This window comes from Amborella trichopoda, chromosome 8 (genome assembly GCF_054954075.1).
Source record: "Amborella trichopoda isolate Santa Cruz 75 chromosome 8, AtrichopodaSantaCruz75HAP2 v2.0, whole genome shotgun sequence".
Taxonomy (NCBI): domain Eukaryota; kingdom Viridiplantae; phylum Streptophyta; class Magnoliopsida; order Amborellales; family Amborellaceae; genus Amborella; species Amborella trichopoda.
The window spans coordinates 2,504,159-2,524,519 of NC_142343.1; the positions used below are offsets into that span (position 1 = coordinate 2,504,159).

At 37.0% G+C, this 20,361-nt stretch overlaps 2 protein-coding genes across 2 annotated transcripts; both read left to right on the forward strand.

Moving 5' to 3' along the window:
* Positions 1 to 2,839: 2,839 nt before the first annotated feature.
* Positions 2,840 to 5,031, forward strand: LOC18437812 (L-type lectin-domain containing receptor kinase S.4). Its single transcript, XM_006848011.4, has one exon. The coding sequence runs from the start codon at positions 2,859 to 2,861 to the stop codon at positions 4,854 to 4,856; it is 1,998 nt and encodes a 665-aa protein (XP_006848074.1). The 5' UTR covers positions 2,840 to 2,858; the 3' UTR covers positions 4,857 to 5,031.
* A 5,819-nt stretch (positions 5,032 to 10,850) lies between these two features.
* Positions 10,851 to 19,849, forward strand: LOC110007597 (Josephin family protein). Its single transcript, XM_088873351.1, has 3 exons — positions 10,851 to 11,560; positions 18,804 to 19,208; positions 19,595 to 19,849. Exons 1-3 carry the CDS (start codon positions 11,309 to 11,311, stop codon positions 19,727 to 19,729), a joined length of 792 nt encoding a protein of 263 aa, XP_088729477.1. The 5' UTR covers positions 10,851 to 11,308; the 3' UTR covers positions 19,730 to 19,849.
* The last annotated feature ends 512 nt before the right edge of the window (positions 19,850 to 20,361 follow it).

Sequence of the window (20,361 nt, forward strand, 5' to 3'; positions counted from 1 at the left end):
CAAAAAATTTATTAAAATCATTATAAATGTTGTTTTTTAGGAATCCAATAAGAAATTTGGGTACTCTATTAAGAATTTTCATTTTTTTGCATCAATATGCGAATATTGAGATGTTATTTCCCCGTACGAATTACTGTTAACCCTTAAATTTATATCACACAAAAGAAGAAACATTGAATTATCATGGATGAAATATATAATCATACATGGACTACAATAAATTAATAATACAAACAAATTATTTTACTGTTATAAAAAAAATAATATATTATAATACTTTATAACACAAAAAAATTAATAAATAAAATACAAGATTTGATTATCAATGTATAATAATTATTTATAATATTATAACAACTATGATTCAGAAAATATTAAAAAACACTTCCATATCGTACGATAAAAATAAAAAAAATTCCCTTATAAATGTGAATATTATGGCCTTACAAAATTATTCAATAAAATATTTTCACCTAATAATACAAACTAATAATGTCAAAATTTAGAATAAAAAATAAAAATAAATAAATACATATCATATATCCTAGTATTTTGTAAAGTATAAGATATAAGCTGCAATGTTTATGTCAATAAGTGTTCACAAGGGGAAACTGAAATTAGTCCCACCTCTTTCTCATTGAGAAATAATTCTACCTCTAAAAGGTAGAGAATGCATCAAATTAGTAAGAAAATTCAATGCGTGAGAGAGACATGACCAATGTTTTAACTCGGCGACTCTCTTTAGATACGGCCGCATCTACGTCTTTTAACACGGGGTGTTCAAAAACCCCGCAGGCGACTCCGGTTTGACTCGGTGAATTTTCAATATTTGATTTAAAGCATCGGCTATATATAAATATTTTTTCTTTTATTATTATTGCATTTATCTTCTCCCCCATTGTGAAACCCTAAGATAGCGACATACCCAAAAAAAAAAAAAAAACCTAAGATAGTGACACGGAAAGTGATATGTCTACCGTTGAAAAGTCAAAGAAATAAAGAAAATCCTCTGCTGAATAGTCCAAAGAGTGTGAAATACAAATGTGTTCCTCTAGAAGCGTTGGAAGATGAGATCAACGCTCAATGATCATCCGAATGACCCATTTGCAGCTGAAAGTCTATGTTTCATGCATTAGCAATGTAGTCGAGCATTCTCAGGGTCAGACAGCTAAGAATAAGGAACTGTATAGCAACAAAATGATTTAACCTCAGGAAAGAAATTAAAAAAATAAAAAAATAAAAATTAAATAAAGAACACAGAGTAGAGAATGTGGGAGTAAACATATAGTATGATCCCGAGGGAGCACAACATATATGCTCTTTTCTTTTCTCAATTGAGAGCCATTCCGGCAAACACGTGGCAATTTCCCTAGAATTCCCCAATGCAAACGCCAGCATGAATAAGATTATTAGCGTGGTCCCCGTGGGATCACTTTCAAAGACTGCAACTTTAGAGTCTCCACCGCCCTGCCCTATTATAATTCACTTGTGTGTCATGCTCACTGGTACTTTTTCACTGTTTTCTGCAATGGTTATAAAAAGCAAAACATGAGAGCAGTATACTATACTCCTGCTAGATCATACTGTGCATTTACGCCCTCGAGCAAATTACCTATTTAGGAAGATTATTTTAGTCAAAAATTTTGAGAACTACATAATAATTACTAGATGATTATTTCAATGTTAAAATTTGGAATTTCGAGTTTTGTAAAACTTAGATCTTGGCTTTAAAAAATTGGACGGTCTCTATTCAATCTTGAGGCGTCATTTTTTTCTACTACATAGAAAGCTTATTTTGGAAAATATTGTTTTTACTGATATTATTATTATATGGATTATATAGATTAAATCCCCAAAAATCAGAGATCTAAAAAATATTCCTCCTTATGCTCGAGGGAGTAAATGGATAGTAGGAGTAAGAAATCGTGTGGAAAAAAATTGAACTCTATATAGAGGTGAGGCTCTACCCAATCAAATTAGAGCCCACTTGAAAAATTTCACTAGAAGAAGTTTTATTTTGATGCCCAAATATTCTCAAATTGATCATCTTGACATCGACATGCATGGACATGAAAAAAAATGGATTTCAAATTTTGGAAATAGTGCATCTTGTAATAGATTTTTGGACCGTCAATTTTCAAGGTTTTTTAATTTTTATAGATCTGCTCTGTCCACATTATTTTTAAAGCTTTAAATTTTATAATTAAAAATAAAAAATATATTTTAAAGCTATTACAAAGATTTTCAATATTAAAACCATATTTCGAGGTACTATTTGAAGGTGCGCTTTACTCTAATCTTTAGAACCTCAGCTCTATACAAACCGCACCTAATCATGAAACTTAAGTAGCAAACAAATTAGAGCACGTATACCACACTCCCGCAGGATCATACTATGAATTTATACCCTCATACAAAATACCTAATAGGAAGATTATTTTAGTCTAAAATTTTGGAAACCACATAAAAATTACTAGATGATTATTTTCAAAAGAAAAAATTTGAATTTTGAGTGTTGTCACACTTAGATATAGCCCTTAAAAAAATTGGACGGTCTCAATATAATCTTGAGGAATTAATTTTTTCTATTACACAGAAAATTTATTTGAGAAAACATTTTTTTACCTATATGGGTTGTAGAGATTGCATCTCCAAAAAAAATATTCCTAGCATGCGTTATGCCCGAGGGAGTAAATGGATAGTATACTTCCGCTGGAGTGGGAAATCTATTGGGCAACGACTCATAAAGTCAAAGCAATATGATCCTCTTTTCGCCATAGCCTTCTTTCTTCCGACCTGAACAAAACCAGCATTTTTTGCATCTCCGAGCTTCTTCTCTGTGGCCAAAAGAAACAAAGATGTTGCTCCAAGCTCTGCTCCTCTTTCTTGCAATGAACCTCTCTTCCTCATATGACATTGCCTTCAACTACTCGAGCTTCCATGGAGCAAACATGAGCTTAAATGGTGTTTCAGAGATCACAGGTAGTGGAGTCTTACAGTTAACCAATAATTCTCAACCACTGATAGGTCATGCTTTTTACTCCAACCTCTTGCAATTCAAGAATTCCTCAAATGGAAGTGCTTTCTCTTTCTCCACAGCTTTTGTGTTTGCTATCACCGTTCCCCTTGTCTTCCCAGGTTCTGGCCTTGCCTTTGTGATCTCTCCTACTACTCACTTCGAAGAAGCCGATTCGGCTCAGTACCTCGGACTCTTTGGCCTCACAGGCAATGGTGACCCCCAAAACCAAGTTTTTGCAGTGGAATTCGACACCCTCCGGAACATCGATGTAGGCGACATCGATAGTAACCATGTGGGCATCGACCTCAATAGCGTCAGATCGAATGTATCCGCTCATGCGGCCTATTACCTCACAGAGAATAATAAGACCACCATACATAATCTAAGTCTCACGAGTGAAGACCCAATTCAGGTATGGATAGAATATGATGGTACAGAGAAGCTGCTGAATGTAACTCTGTCTCCTATCGGAATAGCAGGAAGGACTGGGCAGCCTTTGATTTCTTACGGGGTCGATCTCTCCCCAACCCTACAGGAGTTCATGTACGTGGGCTTCTCTGCAAGCACAGGCATAGTGGCGAGCTACCATTCCATTCTGGAGTGGAGCTTCGCGATAAATGGCAGAGCTCGAGATTTGGATACCTCTAAACTTCCTTGGTACCCGAGATCCAAATCATCATCTAAGGGGCTTTCCATGGTTTCTATGATTGGGATCTCCCTGTCTTCGATAATTGTTGCCATTGCAGCCATTTCTGTGATTTTATTCATTGTTCGAAGGGGAACATATGAGGAAATTGTGGAAGATTGGGAGTTGGAATATGGTCCCCATAGGTTCTCATACAAGGAAATCTCTATGGCCACAAACGGTTTCAGAGATGAAGAGCTAATAGGATTCGGAGGCTTTGGGAAGGTTTACAAAGGTGTGATGCCGGACTCGGGTCTGCAAGTCGCGGTGAAGCAAGTCGCACAGGAATCAGAGCACAGGGTAAGAGAATTCCTGGCAGAGGTCTCGAGCATCGGCAAACTACGACACCGGAACCTGGTACCACTCCTCGGATGGTGCAAACAGAGAGCCGACCTCATCATAGTTTACGAGTACATGCCCCACGGTAGTCTCGACAAGTACCTTTTCAATGACGATAAGCCGCCCTTAGGCTGGAAGCAGCGGCATAAAATCCTCAAGGGTGTTGCTTCAGCACTATTGTACCTACATGAGCAATGGGAGCAAGTAGTTATACACAGAGACGTGAAGGCCGGCAACGTTCTGTTAGATGCGGAGATGAATGCTCGGCTGGGTGACTTCGGGCTAGCACGGTTATATGAGCATGGATCGGACTCGCAAACTACCCGTGTTGTGGGGACATTTGGGTACCTGGCACCCGAGATGTCCCGCACTGGCAAGGCCACCACTGAGTCTGATGTCTTCTCTTATGGTGCTGTGTTACTAGAGGTGGCTTGCGGGCGTCGGCCAATTGATGGACAGAGGCCGCCGGAAGAGATCATTCTGGTTGATTGGGTGTGGGAGTGCATTAAGGGAGGAAAGCTCTTGGATGTTGTTGACCCCAGGCTTGAAGGTTGCTTTGATATTGGGGAGATCACAATGGTGTTGAGGTTAGGCTTGTGGTGTTCTCACCCAGTGCCTACTCTCAGGCCAAGTATGAAGCAAGTGTACCAGTATTTGGATGGTGATGTCCCATTCCCTGAGATTTCAGTCACCAAAATGGTTGTACAAGAGAAGAAAAACGACCAGTATTCGTTCCTGGAGACGTCTTACCGTCATGACCCCTCAAGCAGCTCTTCTGCAGACACTGCAATCCTGTTATCTGGAGGTCGTTGATCCGCCATTTTCATCCATTTAAATTTACTCTTCATTTTTCTTTTTCGCTGTATTTTTTTTTTTTTTAAGTCACTACAATGTGTATAAAAGAAAAGATAAAGTTTATAAGGAGGGGTCCAACTGCAGGACAGCAAAGCCAGCATAACTAAACTCTTGAATGCAAAAGGGTTTGCTCTGTTCCATGTGCATTAGCATTTGAATTAGATGTATTTTAATTCGTTGTTTGTTATTATGCTAACATTGTGGCTATATAATGAAGACTAACAGTAGGCAAGAAGCAATTTGCAGGTATCCTGACCAGTGTAGGAAACCACGACTCGGCCCTAGAACCCGACCTTGGGATGGGCCGTGTCCGAGTAACTCAGCTTGAGTTGGCCAGGCCAAAAAATGTTAAAAATAAAAAGAAATCTAAACATATATAAAATATATGTTTAAAGTAAAATTTAACAAAACACATTTAATGAGGTCAAAAAAGTATGAATATATGGATTTTAAAATAATCAATTTGTGATTGAGGGTATTTTTAGAAAGAATCCAAAACGAAGGAAAATTGTAAAAATGAATATTCATGGCCGAAACACTTCCCTTGCCAGAATCACATAAAAGTATAAAACATAACAAAAAAACTTTCTTTTTTTGAATTTTTTTATATATGTTTTTTATTTTTTTGAAGATGAGCTTGACCACGAAACTCGGATACTCGGGCTCACCAAGATAGAGAGATGAGTTGCTCCGGCGAGTCCTGGTTGGCTCGCCCGAGTAGTTGAACACTGATCCTGACCCTAAAGATTCATTGCTGACAGTAGAATGTTACCAAGGATATGAGAAATATTATGATTCCCTCCATCCATTGTGTATTCCTAAATCCTAACCTAGTTGATTAGTAGTAGCCGAGTCACAACTCACAAGAGCAGGACCAAAATTTCACTTCAGAACATTAGAGAGTTGCAGATTGATTGGGACAAAGCTGCAATTGAATATGGGAAAATTTATCAATAACAAGTTGGTTAAAGAAGCTTTACACCAGAAACAAAATAAAAGAAGGGAAACTTTGGGTGTAGAGAGAGGCTAATGTTAAGAGTTCCAGTGCTTCTCATTCTAATACCAATTAAATTTTCCACCATTTTCATTTGATTGAAATCTTCCTTGCAGATATGATGATGGATCTGTTGTTAAGTTATCAAAACTACTGAGGACTATAAATGTAAGAACTACGGAAGTAAGGGGCATTCTTCAAAGCCTTAAGGAGGCAAATTTTATTGCCTTTATTTGCACATTTAAAGTCTCATATTTCCTTGTAATCTATTTATCATGTAATATATTTCTTGGTACCCAAACCTCTGCTTAGAGTTCCATAGGGTGAGAAAGGATTTGTGATATTTTTGGCCACTGGGTACACAGAAAGAACACCATTCAAACAAATAATTAACATGGAACAATAGCAGAGAAAAAAAAAAAAACAAATTCAAAAGGAAAAATCGAATCATATAATACCAAAAACAAATTCAGGAAAAAAAAAGAACATTCATATGTTAACCAAAAACCTTAATCCGCCGTTCACACGTTTTGGGTTTATTTTATCCCCAAAATCCTAATACGTCATTAATGGAACTTTGGTTTAAAGGCGAACACTCATGCTACCATGGTGGTAAGGAAACTACTATAGACCTTTGCCCACCATGAAGTATGGGACGCTGGTCTGCCAAGCATGATCAGCCAAGCCACACTGGCCGTTCGAATTGAATCTCGGCGTTGGATTTTGAAGGAGCGGGCAGTGAGACAACTTGCACTCGTTCCCTTATTTATGACCGACCGACCAGGAAAGTGGTTTCTTTTCTTTAGTAGAATGAGAGAGAACTTACCAATAAATAAAAAATGGGCTTCTAGTAATTTTCCCATAATAAAATAAATTCATTAAACCTATATGTGTGCGATTAAACCAACATGTCCACGGAGAGAGATACTCCGGATTAAAGAGACGAAAGAGAGAGCATGAGAGAGAAGAGAAATAACGGGAAGAGAGGGCTCGCTGGGTTTGAGGCATTGAGATAGTTGCCCAGGATTTTGGTAATGTGCACGTCCAACAAGTGATTGCGGACATAATAGGCCTCATGTTAGACAAGAATTTGCTCTTTTTCAATAGTAGTAGGATCGCGTATTTGTTTCTTGGGTATATCTTTTATTTTGTCGGTGGTTCAAAATTTTTGGATAAGTATAAGGAAAACTTGCAAAACTTTTTAAAATATTCTTTCTAGAGACTCTAACCCCATACTTAAACTTTTTCAACTTCTTTTTCTCAAAAATCATCTTTTCTAATTAATACTGCAAACTAAAAAAGTGACATCTTTTTTTATGGAAATACCCTTCCTGTACCTTTATCGTACAAACAAATCATTTGGACGGATCCCAATAATACTTTCGTTAGACCGTGATTGTTATTTGCCGGACTTACAACCTATGCTGGACTGCATTTTTACAATACCGAACTGCTTATTTAGACAATGATATGCCAGACCGTAGACTACTAATGCCGAACCACCCTACTCATGTATCTAAAACACCGGACTAAAACCATGAAATGCGGGACTTACGTCTCCAGTAGTAAAATCACCGGAGCGAAGTTCTGTAACATCGGACCGCAAGTAAGATATTGCCAAACTGCATCCTCCTAGTGCCGGATAGATCAACCATAATGCCGGAGCGAAGCTATGAAACACCGAACTTAACATCATTCTAGAAACACATGCCAGACCGCACATTGCAAATGCCAGACTGACCCCATTCCAGTAAGTAAATTGCTGGAGCACTACTTCAAGTCGTTGGACTACCCACATTACAGTAAACATATCGTCGGACCGCACACATACACTACTGGACAACTGCATCAAAACGCCGGAGTGATTTCATTATAGTATGCAAATTGTCGGACCGTGCCCACAAAATGCCGGATTGCCTATGCAAACGGGTCCAGTCTGGGTCCGTGGGGTCAAAAATCTTATGATAGTTTGAAAATCCATTTTTGTCCCAATTATGAAATTTCAAATTTTAAAAGTAGTACAAATCAAATGTATCTATAAACACTTGAAAATAGACATTTTAGATAACTTATTACAAATCATTCTATTTTTATGATTTGAAATTTGTTTTTTGTTTTTATTCCTATTCATGCATTTTGAGGTCGAGATGATTAAATAGAACGTTATCCGCCCTTGGATTACTCTCTTCTAGGGGATTTTTGAAGTGCACCCTACTTGAGAAGCATAAAATTGCAACTTTATATGAACTTTTTAGAATTTGAAAACGATAAATTGTTCCTTCCTCAAGTCACAGTCAAAAGGAAACGGTTTATATCGTGTCAACCTTATACTATACAATTAAAGTGCACCTAAAAAACCCACTAGAGGTTGTTGTTAAGTTTAAAAAATCCCAAATCGATTATCTCGACCTTAAAATTCATAAAAATAAAAATAAAAAATTTTTAACCTTAAAAATAATTCACCTTCTAACACATTATATGGACCGTCCATTTTCAATATTTTTATGTGCTTATCCATATGCCAGATATTCATATCAAGGCTTTGCAGCTTATTGTTCTAGTTTTTGAGGTACACCTTACTTCAACAGTACAAGGTTGACACCTTATGCAACCTCTCCCCAAATAAAAGGCGCCACGTGCCATGAACAACCCGAAACCAGCAAACTGGCTCCTCGCGGCCCGGACCCCGGCCTTTGCAAAACCCTCACGATGAATATTACATATACCCGCGGGAGTAAAGTGTAAGTTTGCACTCCATACGGCACAAACTAGGAGGCCACTTTATTGGATTCCGGATGCAATTTATTCATCTAAGCCACCAACCCAAAAACCAAAAGTTAGCACAAACAATAAAATAAAAAAACTATATTATACATATTAAAACTTTTATGTGCGCATGAAATGCTATCGATTTTATTGATTCTATCTTACATGTGATTTTTATTTGGAAAGAGATTTTTTTTTTTTTTTTTTGGTGTATGGGGATTTTAGTCCCCTACCCTTTTGGTGAGAATAGAGCCCGAGATTTCATTCATAGGCTCGATAGTACTACCACTAAAACCGCAACCCGTTAACAGAAAGAGATGAATTATTTAATTTGTTACTATATTTTTTATTTAATTTCAAAAACCAAACACACATGACTATGAATTTGAATAGCTGAAAATGAATAAATTTTTAATAACTAACAAATTTGTATATTTTAATAAAATTCTATTTTTATTTATGTCCTAAATATTTTTCTTTTATAGGATTATAAGTTTTTCCTATAAATAAAGACTTGATAGTTTTTGGAATTCTTGTTGCTTTTTTTAATACAAGTGCTTTTCTAAAGAAAATATATAAAGAGGTAATTTACTTTTAATACAAAGATGTCACAACAAATAATGTTCATCGAATTTTAAATCGGGTGGGTGTAAATATGCCATTGGCTATACTCAAAGTTCTAAAAAAAATTATTAAACTCTATATCATATCCCAAGCCATCCAATTTGACATCTAATGGCTTGTGGCAATTGTGACCTATTTGTAGCAGAGATATAGTATATAGTCCCTATAGAAAATGCCACAGCTTTTTAAATTTTCACCTTATATATTTTTGGAAAAGTTTTTTTTTGCCACAAACCATCAAAACGATCATCTTTAACATTGAAAATTGTAGATATGAAAATAAAAGGATTTCAAACCCTAAAAATAATATATCTCTTGCAACACATTATTTCATCAATTCATTTCATGTTTTCCTAGATTCATCAAATTTGAACAGTTCTTGAAACTTTTTAAAGTTTCACATTTAAAGGCAGAAATAAATTTTCAAGCCATAATGCAGTTTTTTAGGGTATGAACAATATTTCTTGACAAGATATGAGGTGCAGCTCTACGTAATATATAATTTAACCCCTAAAAACAATATATATTATAAGGCATTATCTATATTATCCATTTTCAAGTGCCCACATACCCACAAGATCTATAATATTTTATGTTCTATAAATTTTATAATTAGAGGTGAAAATAGATTTTAGAGTCTTTTTTAAGGATTTTCCATACCCTTTGTGTTTTATGGGCAAGATTTTGAGGTGAGGCTTCACATTGTTTTTTCACAAAAAACTGAAAGATTTGGTACTCTCACTAGAGCATTATGTCCATGTACTCCCTTGGGTAAAATCAAATATAGGAGTTATTTTAGAACCCTAAATTGTGGGGTAGTAACCACTTCAATCCATCGACTAACTTCAATATTTTCTTTTTTGCAAATTGCTCTATCTATGCCCTTAAAAAAATAATTTCTCAAGATCGAATAGGGAAAAAATTTATATAAGGTTGCAACCTTAAAATATAGTAAAAAATCTGTCATAAAATGTTGTTTTGATATTAGAAAACCCTCTAATTGATCATCTTGACATCAAGATACATGAATATGAAAAGAAAAAAAAAATTTGAGTCCTAAAAATAGTGTATCTTGCAATACATTATCTAAACCGTCCATTTTCAAGATTTTTAAATATTTATAGATCTATTTGATTTGAAGTATTTTTGGACTTTAAAATTTTATAATTAAAGATAAAAATAAATTCTCAATCCATCCTAAAAATGTTTTACGCTAAAGTTATTTTTATGATAAAATTTGGAAGTGCACGCTTAATTTGATTGTCTAAGTTGCAACCTTGTACAAACCACTAATAGAGACCACCAACTTTTAAAGAGGGAGATTAAAGGGATAAAAAATTCAAAATTTTAATTTTATTTTTTTATTCGAAAATAATCGTCCAAGTGGTCCTTAGATGGTTTCATTGAAAAAAAAAAAAAAAAATCCTAAATACGTCTACTTGCCGAGGGAGTAGATCTACATTATGCTCCCGAGGCAACATAGCATACGTGCCCAAGGGGTGTGTGCAAGGTTCGTCTCAAACTCTCACCAGAGACTACAAACGTACAATTTACTCCCGCAGGCATATAACACAACTTCTTCCCGCTGACTCCTCCGTCTCTACACACGAAACGAGACGAGGGAAAAGTCCTCCCCGTCCCACGCGACAAAAGAGGGAAAGTCCCCCTCTCTCTCTCTAGAATCTCTCTCTCTAAAACCCAACTAAGAAAAGCCTCTCTCTCTCTCATCCATGGTTGCGTCTCTGTTATAACCTATAAATTCCTCCTCATGCTTAACCATTAGCTCTTTCCCAACGTCTCTTCTCTCTATCAACTTGTTTCAAGAAACCTCTCTCTCTCTAACCCTTCCTGTTTTTTCTTTCTTTGTTGAAGATCAAATCTGGAATTTTCGCTTGTTTTTTTTTTCCCTAAGGATCCAATTTTTCATAACCTCTTTTTCACATATAGAACCACCCCCATTTATCTCTGTCTCTCTCACTCAAAGGAACTATTTGTGGGGTCCCTTAGATTCACAAATAGGGAAGAGATGGAAGGTCTCAGCAATGGTGGGATGCTCTATCACGAGGTCCAGGAATCAAAGCTCTGCGCTGTCCATTGTGTGAACACAGTTTTACAGGGCCCCTTCTTCTCAGAGCTCGATTTGGCTGCCCTCGCCTCTGATCTCGACCATCGAGAGCGCCAGATGATGCTTGAAGGTGGAATATCAACAGTTGATTTCATGCCTTTCGATGGACAGGAATCACATAATGTTTCCATGGATGGTGATTTCAGTATACAGGTAGGCTCCTCTCTCTATCTCTCTCTCTCTCACTCTCTCTCTTGAGAAATATGGTAGATTTGAGTTGGTGGTTTCTTTTTTCAGTTATTCATTTGTTTTATGAGTTTTTTTTTTCATCGATTTGATTGCTTTTCTGATCAATAATGCGTTGAAGTAATGAAATTAAGAGGAATGATGCTACTGTAGTTGTTAATTGTTTTCTATATTACTGTTATATTTGCATTTCAAGTTGTATCGTTGGTCCTGTATGCATGATTTTGGTTTATTCATCTTGTTTATGGTTAGCTATGGACTAGTTGGTTTTAAAAGAATACGTGTTGTTACGTAATTTCATTTTTCTCTCTTTTATTAATGCTGAATTTCTTCGGCGTGCAATTGCTTCTTGAGTTCTTCTATCATTCTGATTGGAAAGATCAATAATGAGGAGACCAGTGATTTTCTTGAAATTTTGGTTTTCGGTTTTTTTCAGGATTTTAAGTACATTGGCCTCTTTTTTTGGGATAATGCTTGTGGTTTCTTGAATGTTATTTATCTTTTCGTTTGTGTTCCTTTCTATAAACCCTACTAATAGAAACTGAAAAGCTGCATTCTTGATTAGCTCCAAACCCTATATACATTAATTAATCTCACTGAAAATAGACCAGATTTGTCGCAGAACCACTCTGTCTACCACGGTCGCGCCCTTATGTGAACCTTCTATTCATGGTCCAGAGGAGATGAGTTTCCTTTAAGTTAACAATAAATGGTCAAAGTATCATAATAGATGGTAGTTATCGATATCCTCGTCCTTCAAGTCTCATCTTTGGTAAGTGTTAAACATCTCTACTGCTCCCAGTCCATTTAAATAACACATTACAAATTATAGTTACTTATAAAACAAATAGATAACAATTTCTCTGTGTTATCACATAACATATTCTTGGGAACCATTTAAGAGGGACTTAATAAGTATTCTGTCGGACATTTTTCATAGTTAACAACTTAACATGATATCGTTCATGTCTATGTGTAATAATGTAAACCATTGATTGTCTAATACTATAGCTTGCTTGTTGGTATAGATCAATTTTTGAGGATCATCAAGATGCCTTATTGACTTTTCCCGTTTTCTGGTTTTGTAGTTGTATTCCACCTTAATAAAATGCTGTTACATTTCAAAATAAAGAACTGTAGATATTCTTAATTAGGTACTTATAGATAGAAGATGAGGTGTGAAGTGAGAGAAAGCAATTAGGTTTGGGGATGAGGATTTCCCTCTCTCAATGAGGATTGCAGCCCAAGGCATCTCCATTAGAGCCAGATGATTGGCCTCTCTTCAAACTAATTAGGTTCGTGGTCAACATATGAGAAGTAAACATTTAAAGCCTCATGGATACATTACAACTCCTTGAAAATCTAGACTATATGACGAAGTCTGAGTTGGAAAGGATTTGTATCCAAAAATAACCCTGATAATGTATCACTTACCCATATTTAGACCACCAAAGAAATGAGACCCTGCATCAAGGAACATGAAAATCATCATGCCTCATTAAATTATGGCCTTTATCTATTATTTTATTTTTCAATTTCCCTAGAGAATAGTTTCCCTATTTCAACCTAGAGAAAGGTTCCTGAATTTGATTTATAAATGGAAACCTCTCCCCCCCCCCTATTTAATAGAAAATATCTATCTCTTTCTTAATTATTAGCTAAACAAATCCCACATTAGAAATTGTAGAGAATTCCCTAAATATCTCTCCTATATATTTATATCCTTGATTATCTCCTCTCCTGAAATCTCTTTCTATCTCTTCATTTCTGCAAATTTCTCAAAACCCTATCACTCTATGTACCCCTCTCTCTTCCAGTATGCACGTTCCTCGGTCTTGGCTTAAACAATCAAACTGTAAATAAATAAATAAAACTATAGTTTAAATATTTTGATAAATTCTGAATAGAATTTGCCGTGGTTCAATTTTTCAAGTATATAGGGTTAGCCTAAGAATAGCAAAAAAATCTCAGACTGTTACATTTCAAAATAAAGAACTGTAGATATTCTGAATTGGGTAGTTATAGAGAGAAGATGAGGTGTGAAGCGAGAGAAAGCAATTATGTTTGGTTGATGAGGATTTCCCTCTCCCGATGAGGATTGCATCCCAAGGCATCTCCATGAGAGCTAGGCCTCTCTTCAAACTAATTAAGTTCATTGTCAACATACAAGAAGTAAACATTTAAGGCCTCATGGATCCATTGAAGCTCCATGAAAATCTAGACTATATGACAAAGTCCGAGTTGGAAGGGATTTGTATCCAAAAATAGCTCTGATAATGTATCACTTACCCATGTTTAGACCACCAAAGAAATGAGACCCTACATCAAGGAACATGACAATCATCATGCCTCATTAAATTATGGGTTTTATCTATTACTTTATTTTTCAATTTCTGTAGAGAATAGTTTCCCTATTTCCTACCTAGAGAAAGGTTCCTGAATTTGATTTATATATGGAAACCTCTCTCTCTCTCTCTCTCTCTCTCTCTCTTGCCCCCCGCCTATTTAATTGAAAATATCTCTCTTTCTTAGTTATTAGTTCAACAAATACCACATTAGAAATTGTAGAGAATTCCCTAAATATCTATTCTATATATTTCTTTCCTTAAATATCTCCTCTCCTGAAATCTCGTTCTATCTCTTCATTTCTGCAAATTTCTCAAGCACTATGACTCGATATATCCCTCTCTCTTCCAGTATGGCGTTCCTCGGTCTTGGCTTAAATAGTCTAACTGTATATAAAAAACAAACTATGCTTTAAATATTTTGATAAATACAGAATAGAATTCGCTGTGGTTCAATATGTCAGGTATATAGGGTTAGGCTAAGAATAGCAATAAATCTCAAACTCAAGGGTAGAATATTTGTCCTTTTAAAATGTCATGAAGACAGTGTTTCCTTCATTGTTATCTTACAACAATCAAGGAGTCACCTTGTGTTAGCAATAGTCCCTATGGCTCTGAGGAGATATGCTCCAAAGAGTTGCTGGCTATTGCCTAGACGATGACTTCTCTTTCAAAAGCATGTTGTATTGATCTCATCCATGAATATTGTATTGTTTAGCGTGTATGGCATACTCCCATGGGAGCATACTGTACATCGCCGGAGCATACTGTACATTAACTCAGGCAAAGAGCTACTTTGGATATTGTTTTTTCCATCTTACAATTTTGGATACACCTTAGAATCATTGGATGATTATTTTCAAAAAAATAAAATTGGATTTTGAGTTCTTCAAAACTTAGATCTTGCCCTCCAGAAATTGGATGGTCCCTATTCAATCTTGGAATGCTATAATTTTCAAGCGCATGGAGTTTGCGATTTGAATTTTCTTTTCTTTTTTTTTAGGTTGATTGCTCGGTTCAAGAGGTTACATTGCCAAATTTTGGGTCCTAAAGATACTCCTAGCTTGAGTTTTACCTAAGGGAGCAAATGGACAATATGGTCCCATGGGAGCAACTAATCTTTTCACTCTAATGTTTAGCTCTTGCCATGTGCCCCAAAGGATTCCTACGGCCACTATGCGTCCACAAAAGTTGACCTTTTGTAGGAATTGAGGGTATACATTTGGGAAACAATGCCAACTATGACATAAACCAACTACCCATGAAGAAATCAAGCAAGACTAACCAAATTTCTCTGGTTGATCTGCAGAAGAATGAGTACATGACTACCAGCCTCTGCTTCCCCAACATATTATGTTCGTGATACATTGTATATTGTTCAACAGAGGAATGTAACCCCTCTTTTGAATTCCTAACAAATTTAGAGTCCCCTCAAGTTCCTTTTTTCTTTTGTAAATTCCTGATTTTTTATTAGACAATCTCAATAGAATCTTACATAGGAAATTTATTATCCTTTATTTTCTTCCCTTTTTTGTGTTAGTGGTTATTTTCTGCCCTTTTTTGTGTCAGTGGTTATTTTCTGCCCTTTTTTGTGTTAGTGGTTATTTGGATGTTAGCTTTATGGGGATTTAAATGTGTGGTGAAATTGCTTGATCGATAATTTGGGTGGAGGATTTTGCTCATGATATAATTGAATTCTCTTTCAAGCAAACAATTTTTCTTTCAATGCATCCATTCTTCCTTCCTCCCATGGCCTAGGTGGGGGGCCATACTTTGGAAAGCCACGGTAGCCACAGCTCTCTAGGTTATCTGGAAAGAACAAAACAACAGGATCTTCCAGGGAGTTGCTTCCCCCTTACAAGATTAAGGACTTCATTCGAGGCTCTATCATTTTCTGGGCTACCAATAACAGACATTTCAGACACATACCGGCAGTCGACTTCCTAGTCAGCTGGGAAATCATCCTTTTCCATAAACGAAAGAGAGTTCCACGCTCGGCCCTATGGAGACCGCACAAACATCAAACTCAACTTCGATGGTTCTTCTCTAGGAAATCCTGGCCCGGCAGGCATTGGAGGGATTTTTAGGAACTCCGACGCTATCACCATACAGACCTACTCACTTCCTATAGGGGTCGCCGACTCTACCGAGGCGGAAACCAGACTCTACTCAAAGGTCTCAGACGCTACAATCCTTCATGGGGTCATTCTCTTCTGGTAGAAGGGGACTCGGAAAATGTCATCTCTTGGGCGTCTAGTATTTCCACTCTTCCATGGAGACTATGGGCTTTATTTGATGAGATTCACGACCTCTGCAGGTGTATTCTAGTCTCATGGATGCATACTTGGAGGGAAGCCAACCATGTCACCGATGAGCTAGCCAAACAGGGAGCTGCCTCTAAACTACCAACAGGATAATGGATCAATAGCTGCCTTTTTTGCCCTTTTGGTCTTTTTCTCCCTTTTCTTCTCTTCTCTATCTTGCCTTTTTTTATATTAGGGCTCGTGTAGCCTCTTTTTTTCTTCTCTTTCGTATGCTGGTTGCACCCAGCTGTCACCTTTCTCGGTGACTTTTACCTCTCTGTGTTGTGGCTTCCCTTTATAATTTCTATTCCATCTATACAATGTTAACAGTTCCAAAAAAAAAGAAAAATCTTTCAATTCTGTGTAGTTTGGCTGTATGATATGAACTTGGGACATATTATTGTAATAGCCATATTATTGTTCCAGCCAACACCTTAATCCATGAAGCCGAGCCCAAACCCTATAGAAAGGATAGGGCAGCTTAGTTGGGCTTTTTGAGACAAACTTAAGTGTTTGAACCCCTAACCTTCCTCAGCCAATCCAGGACATCCTACCATTAGGCCAAAGTCTGAAGGTTAAACAAAAAAAGGAAGGTTAGATATTTGGTTTTTATGGGACGAACTTCAAGGTTTCAACCCTTAACTGCCCTCACCCAAACCAGATGCGTACTGCTAAGCCAAAGTCTAAGGCACAAGGCAAGCAAATTTTTTACTTTCCTGTATGGCAGTTCTTTTTTGTGGTTTCCATCTTTTAAGCAGGCTGGATTAGCTGCATCTCAATTCAAAATGCATGCTTCATGTAAATATCATCTTGTGTCATCAAATACATCAATTCTTATGTATAGTTTTGAGATAAGAGCGACATATCAAGATTTGCCTCTTTTTTTTAACATCTTGCCAAGAAACTCTTATCAAACCATGAATATTTTTAATTGAAATCAAGATTTGCTGGTTTTCATGCACTGCTGAGTTCACTTTTTTATCTACCTCTTCCCTTGAAAAAATATATGAAATTCCGGGTTTGTTTCTTCATAGCCATGGTTATATTGTTGTTGTTATTATTTTTATCTTTTAATTTGTAAGTTCAAGGCAGTTCTTCAACTTCTTGTTCAATCTAAACATGCAGTTGGGAGTTTTAACAGGCTTGCTAATGGCCTTATTGGTGGCAGTATGTTCATAATCTAGTTTGTTGGTTTCAGTAACCAGTTCACTTACATTTTAGACATAAGGCATGGGGAAGCTGGAATTATTAGTCAAATTCTGATGTTTTCGGGTTGTTTGGAATTTCAGATCCTACTATATGAACTTCTTACTGGGGATCATATTCCGCCTTTTCCATCGCATTTTCAAGCTTTAGATTCTTAATGAGCTGAAACCAGATCTGTATAGCAATTTGTGACTAGAGATTTCAATAACAATGTAAAATAATTTGAATTGTTTTCTTATAGAAACTTTTGAAGTTAGTGGTTTGTGTAGTCACGATTCCCCTGATTTTGATTCCCCTGATTTTGATCCTTGTTAAGTGCCAAGTCAGTTGATAGTCTTATTGTGCCAACACAGTGTTGTTATATACTTTTGGAGGCTCGATCACATTTTTTACGAGATTTTTATACATATTGTCTGGAGGCACACCTGGAGGGAGGCTAACTCCATTGCGGACACCCTCGCTTAGGAGGGTGCGAATGGTTCCAACCCCCAGGGGACCCTTTCGATCGCCTCTTGAACTGTCTCGACGAGCCGACACCTCGGTTTGATCGTTTCCTTTACACCTTTTCGGCCTTATGGTTTGTATATGACGCCTGTATGGATTTTTTGCATCCGCAAGGGTCTTTGGCATCGAGCACCCGACTTGTGGGTAGCCGATTTTTTGTGAACTCTTCTACTCTATACAATATACAACTGCTAACATTCTAAAAAAAAAACACATCGTTGTTATATCATGTGAAGTTTAGCAGTAGCTGTATACTTAGATGAAACCATTCTGTCCTCTATATCTCATTTTGTTTTCCTTTGTAACAAAAATTTCTTGATGGGTGAAGTTGATCGATTGATTTTTGAGTCTTGTATGTTAAGAACTAGCTGTCTTTTAGCTTCTCTCTCTCTCTCTCTCTTATGATCTTCCTTCAATAGGAAACTTTTGAGAAGGATGAATTGTAAAATTATTGATTGATTGTTAGGATTATACATGTCAAAAGGAAAAGTATATAATAAGACCATTTACTCTTAGTACAAGAAGGTCATAAATCTTGTTGACCATTAGATGTGAAATCGGGTGGCTGAGAGTATGTCATTGAATGAACACAAAGTCTAAAATCAAATTCTTGGAACTTTGTGACATACCCTAAGCCGTCGAATTTCATGTCCAATAGCTAGGATTGATTGTGACCTCCATGTATTAAAAGTAAATGGTCTTATTGTATACAATCCCAATGTCAACAACATGTTATTTTGTTAGTTTTTGTACTCTCTCTCTCTCTCTCTCTCTCTCTCTCTCTCAACCACACACACACGCATACACACACAATACCAACATAAAAAGCATAATGTATCTTCTACATCCCAGGTTCTGGAGAAGGCTCTCCAAGTGTGGGATCTAAAAGTCATCCCCCTCGAATGCCCCGAAGCTGAGCCTGCGCAAATTGACCCCCAACTAGAGAAGGCCTTCATCTGCCACCTCCATGACCACTGGTTTTGTATCAGGCAAGTCGATGGAGAGTGGTATAATTTTGATAGTCTCTATGCAGCTCCTCAACATTTGTCAAAGTTTTATCTCTCTGCTTACTTGGATACACTCAAGGCATCCGGTTGGAGCATCTTTCTCGTCAGAGGGAACTTGCCTAAAGATTGCCCCATGTCTTCCTCTGAGTCTTTTAATGGGTTCGGTCAATGGCTCACACCAGAGGATGCTCAGAGGATCACTGCCTCTATGAACCAGGCTGATGGGCCCATGGGAGTTACACACTCAAGGGTAAATTTCAATTGCCTTTCATCACAAAAAGGAGAGAGAGAGAGAGAGAGAGAGAGAGAGAGAGAGGAGCTGATGGATGTGTGCAACTGAGGTTAGTCAGTTATCTCTCCCACATTAGTCAAGTTTGGTGGCTCTCTCCCCATTTTAATCTCTTTACCCTCCCTCACTATTGTGTTGACCATAGGATTCTCTCTCTCTCTCTCTCTCTCTCTCTTTCTCTCTCTCTCTTTGTGTGTGTGCATGCGTTAGTCACTTGCCCCTGCATTTTGGTCAGTTAGTTCTCTCTCTCTCTCTCTTTGTGTGTGTGCATGCGTTAGTCACTTGCCCCTGCATTTTGGTCAGTTAGTTCTCTCTCTCTCTCTCTGACCAAATGTGTATTTTTTCAGGCAGGTGACTCCGGGCCCTTGAGTAGCGAGGAAAGGGACTTACGTGATGCAATCGCTGCAAGTCTATTGGACTTTGAGGCAGCGAGTAGGGACGAGGGTTCTTCTCTTCAAGATGATTCTCAGCGAAAGAGCTGATGTCTAACTTCAGTCCCGTACATCATTTACACAAAAAAATGTCCTGTTTATCAGAATGTCGGAATGGGGACAATCTGTTTTTTCTTTTTTCACCTTTTATTAGAGCCCATTTTTCCCCAATATCATACCTCTTTGCAGTAATCAAGGTGAATCTCTCTCTCTCTCTCTCTCTCTCTCTCTCTCTCTCTCTCTCTATATATATATATATATATATATATATATATATATATATATAAAAGCTAAGCAAAGGATGGCTGGGGAGTTGAAGGGTGGACACATAAATTTGTAAGCTGGACTTGTGCCTCTACACTTATTTTTTGTAAACAGATGAAAAAAATCATTTACAAAGAGATTTTATTCATAAGTACCAGAAGTGACTTATAGAAAGCGATGACGATCAATAATGGTTTTGTATTCAGCCTTATGAAAATGTCGGACTGAAAGGCTGGGGTCTCTTGGGTCACAGCATTAAGCTCAATAGAACGGGATCTCAATAGAATGAGGGCCATTTTCTGTGGTGGAAACGGGCTTTGAGATTTGCACTGTACGTATAATATAATCAGATGGCGCATGTTGCACTAAATATCGAGAGAAGGGACCCTCTTGATCTCTGAAGGCTCAGACTCTCTCAA